This window comes from Erpetoichthys calabaricus, chromosome 9, assembly GCF_900747795.2.
Source record: "Erpetoichthys calabaricus chromosome 9, fErpCal1.3, whole genome shotgun sequence".
Taxonomy (NCBI): Eukaryota; Metazoa; Chordata; class Cladistia; order Polypteriformes; family Polypteridae; genus Erpetoichthys; species Erpetoichthys calabaricus.
This window is the reverse complement of record NC_041402.2, coordinates 197,194,228-197,216,930: the sequence shown is the minus strand read 5'-3', so window position 1 is coordinate 197,216,930 and position 22,703 is coordinate 197,194,228. Positions and strand designations below refer to the sequence as shown.

The following is a 22,703-nucleotide window of genomic DNA, read 5'->3' as shown; positions in this document are numbered from 1 at the left end:
CACGAAGCAGGCGTCTGCGTTTCATAGACATTTTAATTGAACATCATCATCATCATCATCTCAATGCAACATAAGAAATCACCGTCACCAAGAAACCGCAACCTTTTAAAAGAATGGAGAGGTTTGTCGATTTTCTATTTATATATTTTACAATCTGTCAGCCAACGGGTCAAACATCAAAGTCATTAAACGTCACACCTACGGTCTAAACAGGCAGACTGAAGGACTGTACAGATGGCAGCGTCTCGGCCTTGCGTGCGTCTTCCCCTTTGGCGCCCACTCCTCCTCTTCCCGGAGAGCAAACCCCACTGGCTCCCTCGAGCGTCCTCCTGGCGCCCGTCCGCTTTCGGGAAATCAGAAACATCGACAAAAATGTAAAGACGAGAGCCGCAGCCACACGACACTTGAAGAGACACACCGACAGACAAATGGCGCTTGTGCACCCGCTGCTCTCACAGTCCCACTCGGACCGGCCTCCCGAGCTTACCGCTGTGCCACGGCGCGTGAAAACGAAAAGCAAGTCGCCATCCTGGTGACAAAGCCCTTGCAGCCCGGAGCGGCACACTGGGGCACAGAGACGCTGGCATTCTTCTTCCGCACAACACAGAGGGAGGAGGATGACGCGCGTTGGCAGGAGGGAGCTGCCGAGGTTTGCTTTGCTCGTCGTTTCGGTACTGTCCGGACGTCCAAGATTCTGCCAACACCATAAAGCGCCCTGCACAGGAGACAAGAAGAGATGGCATGAGGCGATGGACTGCACTGCGCCATGGAGCCGTCCACTCGCTCTGCCCGTGGTTACTGGGCCTGTGAGCATCTGGGACATGCAGCCAGGTGCCAAGACCCTGAAGTCACCCGGATGGGGTATACCCGATGACCGTGTGCCAATAGCACCCGAGGTAGAGGACAAGTGAAATGAAACAAAACAGAAAACCTCCGCGAAATCAGGAGAACTGGGGGGTGGGGGGGGGACACAACAAAATCACAAAGACCGGACCAGCGGCTAACAAAGACCAGAAACCCACAGCGGGCCCCCCAGACGCTTAGTGTCCCAGTGCCAGACACGACTTGGGTGGTTCACGAAGACAACACTGGGGCATTGAGGATGGCATGATGGGTGGCGATGAGACCAGCAGAGTTTCCATCAGGAGAAATTCAGGGTGGAAGAGCCGCACTATTGGGGGCTCCCACTAAATCCCACCCTTGGCAGGCGACCAGAGCTCGTGGGCCGTCACTTACGCCTCCACCTGGGTGGCCCGTGTTGTGTACAGGGCTTTTCTGGGTGGGCTTGGAAACCTCCCACTGCTTGAAACCCATGAGGTGGTCTTAAAACTGGAGAGCGGAGGTCTTTGGATGCGGGTTTGTCAGAGTCTGTCTGACGGATGCAGACGGCTGTGCGTTCAACGCGTCATGTGACCTGAGCAATGGGCGCTGGCCAATAGGGCACAAGTGAGAGTGTGATGACGACGGTGGACTTTTCTCTTCCTTTTCCTGATACTTTGTGTTTCGGGGGATTGCTGCTGGCTGCATTTCTTGAGCCTCCCTTGGGTCAAGTACTTCTAGTGCCCTCACCATCTACAATGAAGCCCCCCTTTCCTACCTACTTACTGCGTATCTGAAGAGGGTCCTCGCCCGGCCACCTATGCAAAGGTGCTTTCGTGTCTATTATGGGATGCCTTCCCTACGCAGCTCTAGTGCCTTTACACCCCTCGGTTGAATCCATTCTTTCTTATTGTGGTGTTGAGCATTGGCAGCATGTGGCAGGTCAGACAGACATACCGTAGGAATCCAAGTGCCCTCGAGACCCCCCGCCATATCAATACGACTTACACATGGAGCTCAATGAGAGAAGGAGAGACAGAACATACGGATGGCAAGGTGCCACCCCACAGCCAGATGAACTGAACTCCATCCTTCAATGCCGCCATTGCCCAGCACACCTCTGACTGATCGATCACCGGTGAAACAAACTGCCACGACAGCCCCCCGCAGTGATGCAAGTCCAAAGAGAACCACAAGGGGGCGATCTGAAGAATTGGCGAATGGCGGTCCCCTAAGCCAAGGACAAAGCAAAGATGGCTAGAACTCACCGGACTTTTCGTCCCATGGACCACCTTCTTGTCTGAAATGTGCCAGAGGTGTCAGGCCCACCTCCCGCTCTGCCAATGACACCCCTGCCAGGGGTCCAGCCCTCAGTCTTTCCTTCCCCAATCTCCCTTTTGCACTTTAAACCCCACGACCCCGTGTCCCCTCTGCCCCTTTACGGACTTGGCTCTGTCACCCGCTTTGTCTTTCCCTGTCATTTCCCCTCTCAGGAACCCAGTAGTCAAAATTATCAGAGGTGCCAAATTCAGCAGAATGAAAGAATCCGACTTTGTAAAGCCCATCGGCACTACAAGCCGCCTCTGCTGCCAGCTGGCTGTGGCAAATGTCGCCCTTTTTACAACATCAAGGGCAGCAGGGGCTGATGAAGGGCTCACCTGCAGTCCACGTGATGGCATTCCACCCCGGCTTCAGTCCGACGGATGCTCCGGACACGATCTGTTAATTTCGAACCAGGAGTCTATACAGCTGAGAGGAGGGAGAAACACAAAGACAAGTTAGGGTGGTTGCCACAGGAGGTGTCCGACTTACAACAGAAAGCTGAAATGAGAGAGGGGAAAACACGCAGCAAATGGCAATGTTAAAAAGATGAGCCGCAGTGGCAAGAAGGGGGCATCATGCCAAGGCTGCCTCTCGAGAATGGAGCTGGAAAAGAAAGGAAGAAAGAAAGGGGCCGTTAGTGAGATGAACGACTGGAGGGCGACCAGAAGGCGGCCGTAGGCAAAAACAGCGAGATGGAAAACGCAGGCCCAGGAGACAGAAGAAGATGAATGTGGCTGGCAAGCGACACCTGCATCCCCCAATGAGGGCTCTCGGACAAAGGGCCCACAACGCCAGTCCATCCTCTCGTCTTCTTTCCTGTTGCTGAATTTCTGTTTGAGTCGGTCAGTGCTCGAGTTTGAACCACTGCTCGGCGGGAACTGCAAGGCAGTGGTGTGAAGCAATGGCTCTGAAAAAGAAGGACCGAAATGAGACATCAGATGAGGCATTGGCACCTCCCTGGGCAACCACCCTCCTTCCATATTAGTCTGCCAGCCGATGGCACACTTTTTTGGTCTTCAGAGAGGGGAGAACTTTTTAATGGCCTGCCACGTGTCCTGAATTTGACTGGCACGAGGGCACACGTCATCATCCAACACAATTGGTGTCTGTCCAGCTCCTATAGGGTCAGGGCACTTGAAGATAGCCATGCCCAAAAATCTTCGATTGAGCTTCGGCCTCCTGCCACAAGGTCATTCCAGGCCCTGATGGCAGAGAACCTGGCAAAGCTGGAGATTTCATTCAAGATTTGAACCCATTTTTGTCACAAGTTCCTTGTCTTCCAGAAGCATCAGACTTCCATTGTTATAAATCAGGCCAAAAGTGAAATTCTAAAAGTCAAAGCCTTCTCCCAAAAATAAATGAAAGTCCGCACCACTTAACTGAGGTGGCACAAGACAGACACCACGTTCAAACCTTGGCCCAGGCTCGGTCTGGGTGACCCGTGTATGATCTCCCCATGTCCCACTTCTTGTCCAGGTATTCTGGTAGTGGTGTGCATATTAGTCTGACTGCCATTCTGGAGTGGCCTAGTGGCGAGTGGGTTGGCACCTTGTCAGAGGACGGCTCTGGAATCCTTAACCCTGTAGTTGAATAAGAAAATGGGCATTGGAGGATCACTTGTTGCAATTTAATGAAGCCGGAAGATGGCATCAGATTTTAAAAGACCAAGTAACCATCTGGCAGGCCACAAAGCTGAAATGGACTGTGAAACTAAATAAGACTGGCACTTCCTGACTGGGCAGCCCTGCTACAATACCTCATCAGAGCAACGACTCAAGGGGCTAGAAAGGAGTGGACACGCGGGCACTAGCCAGAGACGTTACCTTTTATGGTAAATGCAGAGGCAGGGCAGCCTGGCTATTGTGTCCCCTTGCTGCAGGTCCTCCAGGCAGATGACACACTCACCCGTGTCCTTGCTCAGGACGTCATCTAGGAAAGAAAGGCAGGCATGACAATGTGTTACTGGCAGTTGAAAGCCTACACAGCAAGTCTTTGCAAAATGAAACCAAAATTCAGGAGAACAGTGCAATGCCCCCCAGGACACCATGTGTCACATGACCAGGCAGAGCTCCACACTGACCAGCACTCCAAAGCCACGAACGAGGGTTATCCTGTGGGTACTGGGGTAGTTACTCCTGTGCCTCCATCCTCAGCATGTGCTAGTCCTGCTGTCAATTGAATGGAGTCCCCTTCCAGTGGTACCAGCTTGGTCTTCCCTACCTTACAGGAGGTCCAAGCCAGGACAACAGGCCATTGTGCCAACTGGTAGCCTCCACGATCACTTACAGAAGAGTGGCACGGAGGCTAGGGCACTGGACCCTTTATAATGCAACTGGTCTAACTCAGTTCAAATGAAGGACCGCCAGGCTGAAGAGAGACAGAGAGCCCACCTTGTAGGAGCCAGAGGTCCATGGGCTCAGTTATGCTCCCTTTACCTTAACAGGGCCCAGAGTTTGTGACCAGCCCTTTTGTGCGAGGACATCAAATGACAGGGGCTCTCTGTCTGGTGACAGGTTATCAAGTACCTTGAGTGACAGCCAAGGCACAGAGGCAGCAGGGACTGTAAATAAGATTGTTTGACCGTGGAAGGCCACCTGCTTGTTCAGTGGGTCCGTAGTGAGCTAGCGAGCCAAAGCAGGCATCACCCCAAGAAACAAGCAGGAGGCCCTCAGCCCGACAGCACAGGCCTAAACGGGCTTCTCGTGACACCCTGCCCACCGGACACTCAATGGCCTCCTCATGTCACCGTGTTTGGTTGATCCACCCACCTGACTCTCCAATGCTGAACCCAGTTAATCCGGGATGCCAGGGTGTGCCAGTGGCTCGGAGCTGAACGTGCAGCCTTACTAGATGCAGAACATTTGACCGAAGACCCAGCCCAAATGGACTCTCTTATTGTGAACGATTTTTATTGTTGATGTGATGGCATTCTGAGCACAGGCGCTGACCACCGCAACTCAGCTCAACCGTGTGAGCAGTCAACTTGAGATATCGACGTTAAAACAGAAATGAAGCAGCTGGGCATGGAGAAGCCACTGGAAAAGGGCTGGGGGAGCAGACACTGAAGTGGTCCGAGTGTGGAGGGGTGACGCTATACAAATATATTACAGATGAAACAGAAAAGGCTAAGCTTACATTGAAGTGCCCTGAGCAGCTCAAAGGTACCACACTAGTGGCCAAACGTGTCACAGCACCTCCACTCCTCCAGTTGAAATGTAAAGAATGATCTCAAAATGGTGAAAAAGGAAGCAGAGGTCTGCATGTTAGGTTAGCAAAAACAAACAGAAGTAAAAGGAATTTACAAATGGGCCTTCGTCAGGGAGCAACTGAAAAACGAAAGCAAACAAAGCCTTGCAAGGTGAAGCAAACAATTTGCACGGGTGTCCCAACATGTGAGGATTACTTTAAAGCCCTCTGTGGTTGGTGCACATGGTGTTACTACGCCCTCTGAAGTACTACTTGCACAAGATTCCAGGGAATCACAAAATTTGAAGATAATTTTGTACACTTAATGTTTCCTTTTTTATTGCCCATTACTTACTGTATTTGTTGTATTGCTTGATTTCATAAAACATTAAGACATTAAACGGCCTGCATGTCCATCAAAACTGAAAAAAGTTCTGACCTGCAGTGCATAAAGTAACGTCAATACAGAAGAAAGAAATGCAAAGGGGCGAGAGCACACTTAGTGCCACAGAGCGAGAGGCCTGGTGAAACGGACTGAAGTGGTCGGGGGTTGTGGAGAGAAAGGCAGATGATGATGATGATGATGAACGGAGGAGGCCAAGAGGGGGGGGCATACAACACTAAGCATTCCCAGACCCTCGGAGAGCGGAGGAAAAAGATTTGGCTAAGCTCAGAAACTGGCCGTAAAACGGACGATGCAGATCAGTGCCCAGAGTGTGGGGACAGCTCTTCAGAACTAAAATGTACTGTCACTGTTATTAGAGCTGCTGATTAATCGCCATTAATGCCTGGGATTAATGCGGTAAAACAGTCTGCAATTAAATGCAATGCTATCCCTAAGTGTGTTCATTTAATTTGACCGCATTTCACACGTTATTATTGAAGCAGCATAAAAAGAATCCAAATCTACTAATAGTAGTCGCAGGTGAGTAGCGCTGGAGGATTTCCGGTGTTGCTTCTCGATAACGATCTTCATCTACTCACACACCAGTAGTGTGGTCACTCGTCCCTTATAATATGGGCTCATCCCGTTGTGCAACATATCATTGAATCAATAAGGGCCACGACTCGTCCTGTGTTTTCAAACACACCGTCTCATATAAACACTTCATGATCCATCTTAAATCAAATCACTACTGCAAGTGGACTTAAAGGAGTTTCATTTTTGGGTCATGCTAACGTTGCCAAAGAACAAACACTGCGCACGGAGGTGAGGATGCACGTCGGTGTCATCCTTGGCATTACGCTGCATTCACGTATTGCAAGTTTAAAAACACAAAGCAGCACATCCAAAACACGATGGTCCATGCAGCTTAAACCTCACTGTGCCGATGTCTGCTAATCCAAGTCTGTCCTCAAAACAGTGCTGGTCTGAGTGGGAGACGAAGGTCAGGGGGCGCAGTGCGATGATAAATCTCGGAAGGTGATGCCAGAGTCTCTGGTTACTATCGAAACGTGACAGAAAGCCGAGTCTATGCGGATCGTACGAGATCAATGTGTGCGCTTCGATGTTTGATGAAAGGCTCGATCAGGTGACGCAAAATGGCGACATACAAATGCATTGGTGGTGCTTTGATATTCAAGCGTCGCGTATTCCCCATCGTAACGACACGATTCATTTTAAAAGTCTCACATTCCGGCTTCTGTGCCCTCTTTTTTTTTTTCCAGGTGCTTCCTCCTGACGTGTCGGCAGCAATAGACCACCATACAGAACATGTGACACGTGTGATATTCCTGTAGCTCTCTGCACATTTAGAATCCTCAGATTTACACTTGATATCACTTTCAGGATGAAATGCATTACAGTATGGATGTTACATTTTACAGATAAATCATTAATTTTGTTTAAATAGTGAACACTGTTAATAATTACACACATGGGGGTGGCATGGTGGCAGAGCGCTGGCACTGCTGTCTCGCAGGTCGTCACGTCGTTGGTATTCCCTGTTTTCCTGCTGGGTTTCCTTCCAAAGATGAGCAGATTTGGTGACACTAAAGTGACACCAGTGTGTATGAGTGCTTGTATGCACCTTGTGACAAGCTGATGCCCCGTCCGAGGATTGTTTCTGCCTCGTGCCCAGTGCTATCTGGAATGGACACATCCCTGGATTGATGGATTTAATTATTAAACATCCCTCCTTTTCAGAGATATCACGGTAAGGTGTCATCAGAATTTAGCAGGTGTTTCAGGCAATTCACAACACAGAGAAGCCAAACCCGCTCTCACCGTGAGGACATCTGGCACTGCCACCTGCTGGATTCCTCCAGATTTACTTAAAGTACGCGCGCAGTATAAACAGTACAGCACTTGTGTAGCAGGAGAGTCTGCGGGCACGTGCATCGTGTCATGTGACATATCAACCCGGCCATATACCTCATGCAGACTTCGCCAAAGCAGACGTGCTTACGCTGCTGCTGCTGCTGTTTAATTAAGCGAGTGTTAGTTGATGTTACACGGCAGGTTATCCTAATAAAACTGGACCCTTCTACGACATGGTGCACTTGAAATCATCTAAATAAATAACCTCAGCAGACACACAAGTACACGTCTCTCCAATGCCAGTTAAAAGCCTGAGCGGCACATGTGGCGTTCAGTCCGATCACCGACTCTCCTGCAGAGCCGACTGGTGTGCCACGCGCAGCTATGAGCAGCACTGATGGGGCACAGAAGCTTCATCTTTTATTCTTTGTAAAAACTGTTAATGCTTTGGTTATTTAATCTTGAGACATAGCAGTCCAAGGCAGACGTATTGGTTTTCCCAAATCGTTTTAGCAACCCCCCTGGGCATTTGTTTGGTGTTTTAAACAGTTTTGAGTAAAGAACTAACTGGCATAATTTAATTTGCACCTCCAACTCAAGACACCCCATTTCTCACACTCGGGATGTCGTTTTTGAAGCTGAAGTATGAAGGCAGCGAGGGCCAAGTGTCGGAGGCTCCAGCTGGGCATCACCCTCATTGTTTCTACACAAGCATAAGGAAGTTGTGAAGCCTGCACCGGGTCGCCGTCTGTGTCCAGTCTGAATGCTCTACACGTGTCTGTAAAGAACCCAGATGGCCACTTATGACCGAGCCTTATGATGGACAAGCGCGCCAGCGTCTGCAGCCTTGAACTTCATTATGCTGTAGGCCTGAACATCCATGTCCTGGAGCTCCACGCATCTGGCCTGGGCCCGAGGTCACTGGAGGGATCACTGCATCGCTGGTTGTGTCCTGACTGACGGACCGACATCACCACTCTGTGGTGGGCCGGGAAGGTCATCTGGGTGGACCTCAAGAATGGAAACATTTCAAAATAAAAGCCATGCAATACACGCTGCTTTTTGCAGGACTTCAAGCGGCTCTGCAGTGCACTGTGGCCTCAAAGCCCAAACGATGCTTGCAGTCTGAAGTGGTCGGCCACCTGCTTTGAGGGGTTTTTGTTGGGTACTCTGCCACCCTGTAAGTGGGACTGTTTTTTACGTATCACCACCTTGCATCTCCGACTACTTAAGGCTGACACATTTATTAAACCAGTTACTGTGAGAGCAAACGTGAACTCGAACTCCAAGGACACAAAAGCCGCACGACCACCACGTAATATCAGTGCCGCTAGCCTGACAAGTGGGCAACATGATAGTGCATGTGAGGTGGCAGACCCACAGCCAAGAGGCACTATTAATAAAAAAAAAAAAAATTAAAAAGTAGGCAACAAAAGGTCTGTGTGTTGGCAAGCTAAGGAAACCAATGGTGGCCAAGGGCCGAGAACAAGCCATCCAAGACAATGACTATGTCAGCAAATGATGGACTTCGTGTCTGGCAGTGGAGGCGAGCCAGTGTCCTTCAAGAGGAAGGCTGGCATTACGTAGTCACAATAAAAATGATTGGCACAGCAGAGTGTGAACTCACCGGCTCAAGCGAGGCTGCAGTGAGTAAAATGGAGACCTAAGGAAGGAGGACGCTGACAAACATGCAAAGAGCAACTCAAGTGAAAGGAAAAACTGTGGGAAACGAGCAACACTCACCATTGTACGAAAGACGAGGTTTACTCAGACACATCAGGAAGTGGACTTCCATCTCGTTTGATGCCACCGACTTGGAGCAGATGGGACACTTGAATCCTGTGGAACCAAAAAGAAGAGAAACAAAAGCCATCAAATGCCACGTAGACATGAAGTAATGTCACGCAACTTGTATCCTGGTCTCGCCTTCTCTGCTGCGTCTGTTTTTCTCAATTCACCAACCAGCGATGACACCCTGAGTGGGAATCCAGGAAAAGGCATCATCTTGGGGGGCCTAGAAAGGCATAACGGGGGCACGAGCCAGTCAATCACCTTTCTAGCACTGCGGACCCGTGACAAATGTTAAGTAAACCTCCAAAAGGTTTGAGGTAGCATACAGGGCATAAAACTACAGTGGCATTCGGGAACAATCCGCTCCATCATCGCCAGCCCCCATACCAACCCCTCTTCTAAACACATACTGGTGACGTCACCAAGGCTCTGCAGAAGGTCACACCCTGTAGGTGATGGCGGACTTGTTTGAAAAATGAGCCAGAGACACAACGATGAGCTGGCATTTAGGAAAGTTACTCTTTCAGTTGCCTTAAACACTTCACGTGCTTTTAATATCACCGATCCCCCATCAGAAGCCATCGTCTATGGGGAGGAGCAAAAGAGTTCAATTCGTCAAATATTTTGGTCTCCGGTGTTTGACAGATCGACATTTTAAGGTCCCCGGATACCAAAGACATTGATATCTCGATGACGGGAGCGTCTGTCACAGTGTCTTGAACTTAAACAGCTGGATGGAGAAACTCCAGACTCCAGCCTGGTATGACAGGACGATGTGCCGATTCATTTTTCAGCCAAATCATGCAAGAGAAAGACACTCAAGAGGAACCCTCAAATGAATTTTTGATAAGATCTCCAATTATAGCAAATACCGTAATGCTGCAATCAATTATGAATTCTTCTCGTCAATCGTTATCATAATGACCTCATTTATGATCAGAAGGAATTCCTGAAATGTTACAGAATAGTTCAGGGGGCACAGAGCCTACCGACGCTCACATCCACATTATTACCATTTAAACAAACGGCGATTCAGCAAACACAGCAGCCTATAAAGAACAAATAAAAGTTACACCTTCCCAAGTCTTAAACACTGCGTCCCAGACGTGGAAGGTGAGGCCAACGTGGCAGCAGTGAACAACAAGCTGCGCCAAAGCCTTGTGGGTCCACACACTTATACCAGCTGAGGGCATCATGTAAGCGGTCGGCCCCGACAGGCCACACTGAGCTGTGCAGCTTCCTTTACCCATAAAGCTCACTGTATGTGTGGCACATGGACGTGTGCCTACTCTCTGTGTCGTTGGCATGTAATAAGAAACACGAACACCACAAAGCGAAGGAAGCGGCATTACAAGCTGCCGAAGTTACCGTGGGCACTCGCACATCTCGTTTCTCTTTCATTTTTAACAGAGCACACTAGCAAGGCAGGACCTCCCTGAAATGTACCGAAACACCACGACTGGAACAAAGTGTCCAATCATCACTGGCAAACTTGTTACCCAATGAAATTGACTTTCACAGCTTTGCAAAGCCAGACGATTCGTGTTTTAACGAGTACGGCTTGCAGGCTCCGATTGATCTGTCAAATAGTAAATGGCACCAGCAGGGCCAGTTTTACTCAAAGGAGGTACCCGTCACCAAGGAGAGACGCTTACCAGTCTACCAGCACAGGCCTAAGGGGTCCACTGGCTTTCGTTTTTCATTCAGCCTGCCCATCACACATCCAAATCGGTGCCCAATGGTACCCCTGTGTAAAAACTCCTTTTGGAGTAACGTCTCCTCCTCCTTTCCACGGACCCTTGGCAAGTTCTAGTTCCCAGTCTCTCTATTCCACTTGTGCCATCTTGTCGTTCTCCTGATGCCAGCAGATGCCAGAATTGTACAGCATACACCTGATGGGGCCTCCCTTGACTGGGCGCTATCTGACCCATCATCCATCTTAGTTGCTTATGGATGGTATCGAGGCCCTGGGCTCCCAAACTCCATTGTATATTCTCAACATGGACCCCCACCGTGTAAGTTACATTGCACACTTGACAGTGTGCACCAGTTGTACTCAAGTGTCAGTCTGGCGCAGCTCCTCTCAATCAACAGACACTACCATTGGAACATAAACCCTTCCCAATAGCGCAGTTCAGCAGAATCAAGATGTTCAAAAGATGGGCACACAGCAAAAATGACCAAAATACTTAAGAGAACAGCAGAAATTGACTACAAGGACATCCTCACCATGTGAAGCCAGCTACTGCTCACTTCGTAAAGCAGGCCACTGTGGAGAACATTAACGTCACCTATGCACACGCGTCCCCTCACTTTACATCTTCATGTTTGAGAGAAGACCCTCATCATAAACTGCAGCTGGAGTTCTGAAAAAGGCAGCCCAGGCTGTGATGAACTCACAAAGTCAGCAAGATGAACCTGCGAATGACGCGAGATGCCTCAAAGAGGACCACCCAGCACCTCCATCCATACTCAACGTCCGGCAAAAGAAATCAAACGGAGTACAGAGACAAAGCTTAAGGAAGTTGGGAAGACGAAATAACTGTGAAGGTCCAAGCAGGTTATGTCCACCGAGGACACACGGCAGATGGGTACAAGAGGAGCCCCCCAAACCACCCTACGATAATTAAATGCACAAGTCCTACAGAGTCTGGGCGGACCCCCCATGAAGCGTCCCAAAGGTCTCAGCAGAGGATTGATGCAAGGGGCTGGCGTCCATGTAATCAAGCCCACATTTGTGCCATTCAGTACCCGCCACTGTCACCAGGACTACAGCTTAGTCCACAACGTGCACTACAGACCAATCCGAAAGTGTGGACGTGTACTTTAGTCACCCATGTTGGTGTGGCTGCAGCCTCAGTCACTTTACCGGACACCGAGAGTGCCAGCTGGCGACAACTACTAAATAAATGAACATGTCCGTCAACTGTCACACCCAACTGATGGGCAACATCATAAACTGAAAACAAAAATCAGAGGCCAACCATAAATGTGCTAACACAGTGCCAGCTTTATTGTCTGCCATCTTTATACACTTGTAAACTGGCAATGTGGAGCAGTCAGCGCCACCAGTTAGGGCTTTGTTCTTAAGATGTCAGTAAGGTAACTCACAGTGGGCACACGTGAGGTGGTCTTCGTGCCTTACTTTAGTGTTCTCCATTTGCAATGTGCCACATCCATCTCCTAGCACCCTGATGTGGGACTGTTAGCCTCCGCTTGCCTCTCCATGTCACATCGCCCACCAGCATGGCTCCACATTCTGCACACAATGATGGCCCAGACACGCGACATTGTGACAAGGACATCCAAACCCCCGCCCCCCAGTCAAACTCACTAGCTAGGGGAGTCACCATTCACATGACAAAGCTGTCCTCAAGTAGACGGTGAGCCACAGGTTACTGAGGCCTCGTGTTAGGAGGGTGTTGTTGAAACCCTAAAGCAGACAATCAGGTCAACTGGCATCGTTCTGTAATAAGAGATGGCAGGACAGAACTGACAAAGTACGAGACCAGAACAGAACAGTGCCGAGGGCTTTGGCAGAGCCTAAAACTGTGAAGTGGGCTTTATCTGGGCAGATGTGGCAGAGGAGGAGATGTGGAGCAGGCCTGAGCGTTTGGAATAATGAAGGAGAAGTTCACACCAAATCTAGAAGAAGTAAGAAATGAAAGAACTTTGTGGAGTCACAAAGGAAAAAGCAGACGAATTAGGCATACAAGACTAGTGCCAACTGTACAGCGGTGGTCTCAAACTCCAGTCCTGGAGGGCACCAATGGCTGCAGGTTTTCATTTTCACCCTTTCCTTAATCAGGGACCCGTTTTTGCTGCCAATGTTCTTCTTTTGAATTCGTTTTCATTGACTTTTTCTTGAAGACTCGGACCCCTCAATTGTTTCTTTTTCCTTAATTTGCACTCAAACAATAACGAGATATGAAATGAGCCAAAAAACATGAGCAGCAAACTGTGACCATCACACAATTTGTGAAAATAAATGTGAAAGATGAGGGTCTCAACAACAACATTTATTTCTATAGCACATTTTCATACAAAAAAGTAGCTCAAAGTGCTTTACATGATGAAGAAAAGAAAAATAAAAGACAAAATAAGAACTTAAAATAAGACAACATTAGTTAATGTAGAAAAGGAGTAAGGTCCGATGGCCAGGGGGGACAGAAAAAATAATAAAAAAAAAAAAACTCCAGGCGGCTGGAGAAAAAAAATAAAATCTGCAGGGTCCAGGCCATGAGACCACTCAGTCCCCTCTGGGCATCCCTATCGGGAATGTTGATCTGCTCAGGTGCACAAAACATTTTAGCAGAGCTCTTAGAAAAGAGAAAATCAATCCATCATTTTGGAAATGTGAGAGCAGCAACAAGCCATGGAATTAAAGAACGAGCTTAGCGAACGACAAGAATTGGCACCTCATTAAGCAGCTGGTTGGAGTGAAATTGACGGAGGGTTCGAGGCCCCCAGTTCTCCACTTGAGGTCATTTGTTGGTCTTCTGTGAAGAGCATTAGGAACGGCAAAGGGGCGCTGCAACACACAGCAAGTGAAATAGCAAATGTGGAGACGAGCTCGGACAAACCACCAGATCCACGTCACATTTCTCACAGACGGTTTAAGGACGTTAGCGAGCACAGACTGGCACATTGCACTCTCAGAAATTCCTAAAGAAGGGCGATGGGGCAGATGTAAGTAACTGCAGGCCAACAAGCTTAGCGTGCACCACAGATACATTAAGGGAAGCAACCATTAAGGAGAACATTGACCGGCACGTCTTGGAACAGGCGAGTTAGTCATCAAGGGGTCAGACGAGGAAGGCCACGTTTCACTAGTATGAAGCGACGACAGATGTGTGGATGATATTGGGTATCTGAATCTTCAGAAGGCTTGTGAGAAGGAGCACGTGAAAGGTTGGAGATCAAACTAAAACAAGAGGGACCTCAAGGCGCTGGGCAAAACTGGCTGACATGGTGGGGGGGTTATGATGAGGGGGCAAACGGCATTAGGCAATGTTACAAGTGGTGTCCAGCAGGGCTCAGGTCTGGGAAGGCCGCTCTTTTTCAACGTCTGACGAGGCTACCAAGCAAAGCGAAAGGGCAGATAAAGCAGCATCAGTGCAGGTGTTACAGAGGCTCCTGGGAAGCAGAGAGGGTCATGGGAGATTTGGGGCGCATGAAATGTAATGCAAATAAACGAAACATGCAGCAAGTGAAAATGTGAGATTTGAATGCACAACGGGATGTCCGAAACTTGAAAGTACACGTTATGAGATGGACTCATCGTTATGCACATCAAGCAAGCAATGAAGGCTGATAGGATGTTTGGTTATGTAGCGCCCTAATGTGCGCAGAACACGTCAAAGGAGGTCACTGTGTTTAAATGAGAGAACTTGCTATTTAACTCACCTGGCGGGCAGCCACAGCAGCACCAGAGAAAGTCTAGAGAAGAGCAACTGGGCCGACAGGAGGACTGAAAGGTCCCTTCTCAGGTAGAGTTGAACCCTTTTAGTTTAAGCAAACCGAGATTAAGGGGTCACATGATCAGAGGGTTTAATATTATGACATGAACTACTTCAAGCTATTACTTTAAAATGAACTCATCAAAAGCGCAGACACGCTGGAATCTTCTGGACAGCAAATTCTGCACAAAACGTTGGAGGCTTTTGTTGGTGCAAGTAGAGACGTAGAAAGCAGGACTTCAGGGGCCCCCAGTTCTCCACTTGAGGTCATTTTGAAGACTCTTGGTGAACAGGATTGTCAAGCTTGTTGGGATGAATGGCCTGCCAGTTCTGATGTCTGTGCCATAGGGTAATATCGCCAGGGTCCATCCCTATCCCTGCCTGCCCAAAGGCACCCCCCCCCCCCCCAATTACAGTCACTCTCACCAAAGCATGTCTTCCTAGAATATGGACCAAGAGGACTAATGCCAGGTCGTACTCGCTGTCTCAAGGTTTCAGGTTTGTCTTTAACTTGTCTAGACTGTAAGACTTCATCAATGGTGACATTAGAACGGAGGCAGACTGTCCCCCGAATGCCAACAGTCCTGCTAGGCTACAGTTCCTCATCTTCCGGAACACATTCTTCTCACCTCGTTTGCTTTCAGCTTCTTCTCGCGAGTGTCAACGTAGTAAAAACAAACCACAAAAATGGCTGGAGCAGACCTCCTAAGGGCCCACCAAGTGCACGACCGCCTTGCTGGACTCTGGGACCTGTCCCACAAACGCCTCAAACTTCAGGGCCACCTTTCCCAGTTCTTGATGTGCGCCTTGCTCAGCAAACATGACAATAAGGATGTATATCGTGCTTCTCACAGGCGCCCCCCTACTGTCTTGATTTAAGCCTTTTACTTTCACTGGACTGTTTTCCATTCTTAGGCAGTGCCAATCTGCTGCTCACTTGCCTTGTGACGGTGCACACCATACACGACTTAGGGCCGGGATCGTTTTTGACTCCACATCTGTGCTTGAAAGAAGTTTATCCATCACTCCTATTTGTGTTCGCGATTTAAATGAAAGCACCTACTAAATAAACATTTCACGTAACCCCACGTGCTCCAACCGATGCCAAACTGCCCTCCGGTCACCTGCCCGTCACCTGCCCAGTGGCCCTCGGCTGTTCTCCCTGCCCTGTAACGCGCTCTCCTTCACGCTGCTGGCACCTCCGTCTTTCTCCCGTTCCACACTCGGTTAACCACAGCAAGGTGACCAGCATGTGACCACTAAACAAACCGACAGAAAATCCCAGCATGCCTACCCTGTCATTGCCAAGTGTGATGGCCCTCCGACAGGCCCACTCCCCCACCAACAGGACAGCCTAATGACCCCCTCAAACCACCGCACTGTCTCATAATGCCCCAAACTTGCACAATCATTAGGCACCATATTGAGCACGGCCTGTGACACCCCCCACCCCGCCGAAATGCGCTCCCCCACAACCCCACCCCGCCTGCTTGCCCTCCATCCGCGCTGGGGCGACACTCACCGCTCGGCGCCCTGAACCAGCGCGGTCCGATGTGCAGAGGCAAAGTGTCCGTGCCGAGAAACAGCATGCCGTCTCCGCGCGGCTCGACCTCCGTTCCCGCCGCCGACTCCGACTCCGAGGCTCCCCCGGCTCTTTCTGGATCACTGCTGGCACGGCTGGCGTAGAAGCCGAAAGGCACGCCGCCGGAGGACTCCATCCCCATGGCCGCCACGGAGCTGACAGAGCGGCTGCGGATCCCCATCGCGCCACCTGCCCGGAAGTGGCCGAAGTGGGCCGCGGAGGGCACAGCGCTGTCGTCCGTGGAGACGCCGCCCGGGAAGGCTGCACGGGAGCGGCCCGCTGAGCTCTGCTTGCCACCCATGGCAGGTGAGCCTTCGCTCCGGAAAATGAAGGACTGGCGGGCCCCCGGAGCCCCCAGCAGCGTCGCAGGCGGCAGAAGACAAAGCGAGCGACTCAAACGCGGCCGTCGCGCATCATAATGCGGGCAGCTAGGCGGGCGGGGGCCGCGAGCATCAGGAGCAGAAGACGAGATGCCAACCGAGACTTTGTGCCCGAGCTGAGCTGAGCTGAGCCACCCACCCCGCGCGCAAAACAGCAAGCCTGCCAGCCGGCCGGCCACACCTCCAAATCGGGGTCAACGTCACGTGCGATGCGCTGCGCAGCCCCACACAAGATCGCACCGCGCCCCGCCGCAGTGAACGACGAGGTGCGGATGAGCTCGACAGAAAGGAGGAACGGATGCGGGGGTTGGGGGGTTTGTTGTTGGACGGGGCAGTGCTGGTACACCTGTTTTTGGGGGTTGGTGGCACAGTGTGTCCGTTAGAGGAGAGGGGGCGGAACACGAAGAACACTCGGTAACAAGGGGAGGGGGGGGATGTCGTATCGTGGGTGTGTGTGCGCGCTGTGATTGGTGATTATGCCAGGTGTGCGAGGGTGGGAGTAGAGGACCTGTCAGCAAGAATTGGAAAAGAAGCTACGGCAGATGAAACTGTCAATTATATCAGAGGAGCGGGGCTAACGCACAAGCTAATTAGAAAGAGGATGGCTGTGATTGGTGATGATGCCAGTCTTGTCATGGTGGGACTAGAGGGCCTGTTAATATAAAAGGAGAACGGACTATGGCGGATGAAAGTGCCACTTGTAATACAAGGGTGGAGTAAATGAATAAATAAGCATACACATAGACAAGTTAATAAGAACACAAGAAGCTGTGACTAGTAAAAATGTCAGGGTGGCAATAGTGGAGCTGCCAATAAAAAATAGCAATGGGATGTGGCGGATTAAAGCCACAGGTACAAAGGGAAACAGGACTAATAGGCTCACCAGTAATGAGAAAGGGGTCTGCAACTGCTGAAAATGGCAGATCAGTCAATGTGAAGGTAGAGTGGGTGCAATGTTGGGTGAAGGTGGGACTCAGAGACTTGTCAGTAATAAGAAAGTCAGGGGCTGTGATTGGTGAAAGTGGCAGGTGTGTGTGGAACAGGAACTGGAGGACCTGTCCTTATTGTGTTGGAAGGGGGCTATGGCTGGGGAGCAGGCTAAGATTTGTGGTGGTGTCCCCTCTATGTGGCATAAAGATAGTGGATGGGCTGGGACTTGGAGTTATGAGTGAGGGGGACTGGGGTGCCACGGGGAGAGCAAACCAAGGTTCAGTCGCCCATCTTGTAACTATCTGTGTACGGTCTGATCTTCTTCCGGTTTTTCAGGTCACTTTTAAGTTGCAGGGAACTGTACAGAATTATTTAGGACAGAATGAAATACACAAACAAATAAAAGTGTGATAATAAATAAAAAATAAAATGTGAGTATAAATAAGTAAATGTGCTACAAAAGATAGTTTTGTTGCTTATTTCTTTAAGTATTTATTTAGTGCACACAAAATGAATTAACTTTCACTTGTCAAAGTAAAGAGGGTGGGCCCTAGAAAGTCCTGTTTTTGGGCTGGCATGTCGAAATGTGCATATGCAACCTTCCATGCAAATATCAGGATTTATAAAAGAAAACCCAAAGGCAAATGTGCGTATATTTACAGCAACTCTGAGCCATGCATATGCAACATTTCAGAGAAACTGAGAAATGACAAGGACCTCAATCAAGCAGCTAAGTGACGACTCCCACATACAATAGAACAAGTCACTTCACTGAGCGGTCACCAGAATGTCGTTGACGTGACAGACATATTACACCTCAGAAGTGATGAATATGATGTATTTTAGTTCTGAAGAACTTTTTATTTTTTTTGTCATTTTATGTCAGCTGCCTGTTGTCACTTCTCTGGGAATTGGCCGACAGATCCGGAATATCTCAGCCAAACTTCACTCCATCGTGCCTGCTGTGCTGGAAGTCGCTACCCGACAGGTGAGGTGATACATTCAGGTTTCATATTGTGTGTGCACATACATTAAACATAGGCTTTTTTGCCAACGTAAAAAGGCAATTTGCAGCCATGTTCCTGTCATCGTGACATTATTGGAGCAATTGATGGCACCCATGTTGTAATAAGGGTACCTAGCGAGAATGAAGCTGCTTTTGTTAGCCTGAAGCAGTAACAGTCCATTAACGCACATGTCGTCCAAGATGAGACTGACAGTCAGTGGCCTGGCCGACCTGCCATTCATTTATTTTGAGGTAAAGCAGCTTTGGCAGACATGATGGTGTCATTTGTGGTGTCTGGCTTGTTAATAAGGTGACTGGCTGATCCCTCTGTATTTTATGTGGCCCACGCTCTTCATTGTAACAGCAAAGGCCTCATTTCATGTGCCATGTAATAGCGGCTACCTGCTCAGCTGATGGTGTCTTACACCTTTTCCGGACCCCCCGGAGCTCTGAGGAAAGGCACCAGTGTATCCAGGCACGAGTTTGCGCTTTCGCTTGTGGAGTACAGCCAGGTTTTAGAAATCTGATTTCTTTTTGGTGTACGTACGTATTTTCCTGTTTTTTAGTGTGTGCAGATTTTTAGGCTCAAATCCAAGCAAATGTTTGTAAATGAGACCCACAGCCCATCAATCATTAGGTGACATATTGAGCTGCCTAGGGCGCTGTCACCTCAGGGGAGCCATTTATGAAAGTTAGGGGGTGCGCATTCCACACACCAAGGGTCATAGACGATCCTCTGCACATCCACAAAAGGGCACCGTTTGCATTTCTAAAGGCACAGACCCCCCACCATGTGGTCATCAAGCTATAATGAGACTGGGTAGGTGCCATCACCCGCTCACTATGGACAACAAGAAGGCAATGTCCGTCAACCCTGCCTAGTGGGTTTCAGCTGGCACTGATGAGGCCTCGGGTGGGCTTGCTTCATCCGAGGCCTGAATGACAGCATCACAGAATAGTGGGGTCTGTTGGGTCACCCAGCAGCATTTTTTAAGCCAGCAATGTACTGAAGTATTCATCCCACACTGCAGAGTGACGTATGCATGTTGATTTATAAAGACGAAAAGGCAAAACATTTTTGCCAGACGTCAATGTGATTTTCTAGTTAGGCAGGCTGAGTGCTTCACCTCGCTGCTCGTCCTCCTGTCCGCCCCAAGCCAGTGGGCTCCTCCAGCATACGCTACACCAGCTGCAGCAGGCCTGATCTTTGTGAAATAACACAATGCGCTTTTGTCACATGGGACCCCAGTACCATTCATCTCCATTTAAAGGTGCAAACGCAGGATTAGGTACTTTTAAAAAATAAAAAAAATAAAAAGGCTCCACTTTAGAACAGAATTTCAGGTGGCAAACTAATGTACAAGTAAGAAGAGGAAATAACTGATGTGAAAAACACCCATCTAAGCCTTTAATAAGGGAAGCATGGAGATTTCACAGAATATGTGCCTCAGAATTGACATGGACAGGTTTGCCATTTTGGATTTTGGCCATTGTGATATTGTATGGCACTACAAGATGGCATGTCAAGTGGCAGCCATTGTCTGAACTTTGTTTGTCAATGGGAAGATCTTTAGCAGGACAATCTAACTTGTTTGGCAACAAGTGAAAAATGTCAAAAACAAAAGAGTTTTGCAGGAAGATCAGAAAAAAATGGGATGACCTTTGTCTAAGAAGGGCCCAGGTCAAAAGCAAGGACAGTCACTAAACCAAAATCCCAAAGCCCAATCCAAAACTCAGAAATGACAAACACACTTAAAGTCCAAACTCATTAAAAGTCTTTTTGAATTGTTAAACCCACCACAAACTCTGATGACCACATACAGGTGACACCTGACATGTCACATGAACGGCCCTACAACAGCACAGACAATGGCAGCACCTATGATGAAAAAAGATTCAACCGAAGCATCTTCTTCTACTTCTTCTTTCGGCCACTCCCGTTAGGGGTCACCACAGCGGATCATCTTCTTCCATATCTTTCTGTCCTCATCATCTTGTTCTGTTACACCCATCACCTGCATGTCCTCTCTCAGCACATCCATAAACCTTCTCTTAGGTCTTCCTCTTCTCCTCTTCCCTGGCAGCTCTATCCTTAGCATCCTTCTCCCAGTATACCCCTCATCTGTCCTCTGCACGTCCAAACCAACGCTATCTCGCCTCTCTGACTTTGTCTCCCAACCATCCCACCTATGCTGACCCTCTAATGTCCTCATTTCTAATCCTGTCCAGTGCAAATCTTCACATCTTTAACTCTGCCATCTCCAGCTCTGTCTCCTGTGCCACCATCTCCAACCCATATAACATAGTTGGTCTCACTACCATCCTGTAGACCTTCCCTTTCACTCTTGCCGATACCCGTCTGTCACAAATCACTCCTGACACTCTTCTCCACCCATTCCACCCTTCCTGCACTCTCTTCTTCAATCCCCGTTACTCTGTACTGTTGATCCCAAGTACTTAATCTCATCCACCTTCACCAACTCTACTCCCCTCATCCTCACCATTCCACTGACCTCCCTCTCATTCACACACATGTATTCTGTCTTGGTGGTCCTACTGACCTTCATTCCTCTCCTCTCATATCTCCACCTCTCCAGGGTCTCCTCAACCTGTAGGTCACAATGTCATCAGCAGACATCACAGTCCACGGGGACTCCTGTCTAATCTCATCTGTCAGCCTGTCCATCACCATTGCAAACAAGAAAGGGCTCAGAAGCGATCCCTGATGTAATCTCACTTCCTTACATTTCCATCTTTATCCTTTATCACCCTAACCTGCTGCTCATCTTTCTCAGCTCGGTCCCTCTATTTAGCCCACGGGTCCTTTTCTCCCTCTTTAGTGTCCAACCTCTCACACAACTCATCATGCGCCTTTTCTTTAGCCTTCGCCGCTCTCTCTTCACCTTACGCCTTATCTCCTTGTATTCTTGTCTACTTTCTACATCTCTCTAACTATCCCACTTCTTCTTTGCCATCCTCTTCCTCTGTATACTCTCCTGTATCTCCTCATTCCACCACCAGGTTTCCTTTTCCTCCTTCCTCTGTCCAGATGTCACACCAAGCACCATTCTTGCTGTCACCCTTTACTATATCTGCTGTAGTTGCCCAGCTGTCTGGTGACTCTTCACTGCCACCCAGTGCCAGTCTCACCTCCTCCCTAAACTCAACTTTGCAGTCTTCCTTTTTCAACTTCCACCATTTGATCCTTGGCTCTGCCTTCACTCTCTTCCTCTTCTTGATGTCCAGTGTCATCCTACAGACCACCATCCTATGCTGCTTAACAACACTTTCCTCTGCCACCATTTTGCAGTCTTCAATCTCCTTCAGATTGACTCTTCTGCATTGGATGCCATCTACCTGTGTGCATCTTCCTCCACTCTTGTATGTCCCCCTGTGTTCCTCCCTCTTCTTAAAATACGTATTCACCACAGCCATGCCCATCCTTTTGGCAAAATCCACTATCCTCTGACCTTCTTCATTCCTCTCCTTGACACCTACCCATCACCTCCTCGTCTCACCAACATGTCCATTGATATCCGCTCCAATCACCATTTTCTGTCCTTCACTTCATCCAACTCACTCCAGAAATCATCTTTCTCATCCATCGCACACCCAACTTGTGAGGCATATGCACAAACAACATTCATCATCACACCTCCAATGTCCAGCTTCATCATCATTACTTTGCCGGACACTCTCTTCACCTCCAGGACACTCTTGACCTGCTGTTCCTACTCCATTTCTCCTCCCATCCACACCATGATAGAACAATTTGAATCCCCCTCCGATCCCCCTGGCCTTACTCCCCTTCTATTTAGTCTGACAATATATCAACCTTCCTTCTCGCCATCATATCTGCTAACTCTCTCCCCTTACCAGTTATACTGCCAACATTCAAAGTTCCTACCCTCAGTGCCACTCTCTTTACCTTCCTCCTCTCCTCTTTCATCTGGACATGTCTCCCCAC

General features: G+C 49.1%; 1 protein-coding gene across 2 annotated transcripts; it reads right to left on the bottom strand.

The window, feature by feature from the left end:
* Positions 1-15: 15 nt before the first annotated feature.
* znrf1 (zinc and ring finger 1) lies at positions 16-17,112 on the bottom strand. 2 transcript variants are annotated; one of them, XM_028808866.2, is made up of 5 exons: positions 16,361-17,112; positions 9,332-9,427; positions 3,966-4,071; positions 2,478-2,568; positions 16-715 (listed from the first exon to the last, which is right to left on the bottom strand). In XM_028808866.2, the coding sequence occupies exons 1-4, from the start codon at positions 16,719-16,721 to the stop codon at positions 2,511-2,513; spliced, it is 621 nt and encodes a 206-aa protein (XP_028664699.1). In that variant the 5' UTR covers positions 16,722-17,112; the 3' UTR covers positions 16-715; positions 2,478-2,510. The 2 variants fall into 2 exon arrangements, with proteins under 2 accessions (XP_028664699.1, XP_051787535.1); XM_051931575.1 differs by lacking the exons at positions 3,966-4,071; positions 9,332-9,427; positions 16,361-17,112 and adding an exon at positions 2,891-3,939.
* Positions 17,113-22,703: the final 5,591 nt, after the last annotated feature.

What these genes read in the sequence shown, in the direction of transcription:
- znrf1 (XM_028808866.2), bottom strand. Translation starts at nt 16,721, where the DNA reads ATGGGTGGCAAGCAGAGCTCAGCGGGCCGCTCCCGTGCAGCCTTCCCG. An exon ending in ACCTCGTCTTTCGTACAATG is followed by an intron (nt 4,072 to 9,331) that starts GTGAGTGTTGCT and finishes TTTCTTTCCTAG; the next exon opens with ATGACGTCCTGAGCAAGGAC. An exon ending in CTCTGCATTTACCATAAAAG is followed by an intron (nt 2,569 to 3,965) that starts GTAACGTCTCTG and finishes CCCTCCTCTCAG; the next exon opens with CTGTATAGACTCCTGGTTCG.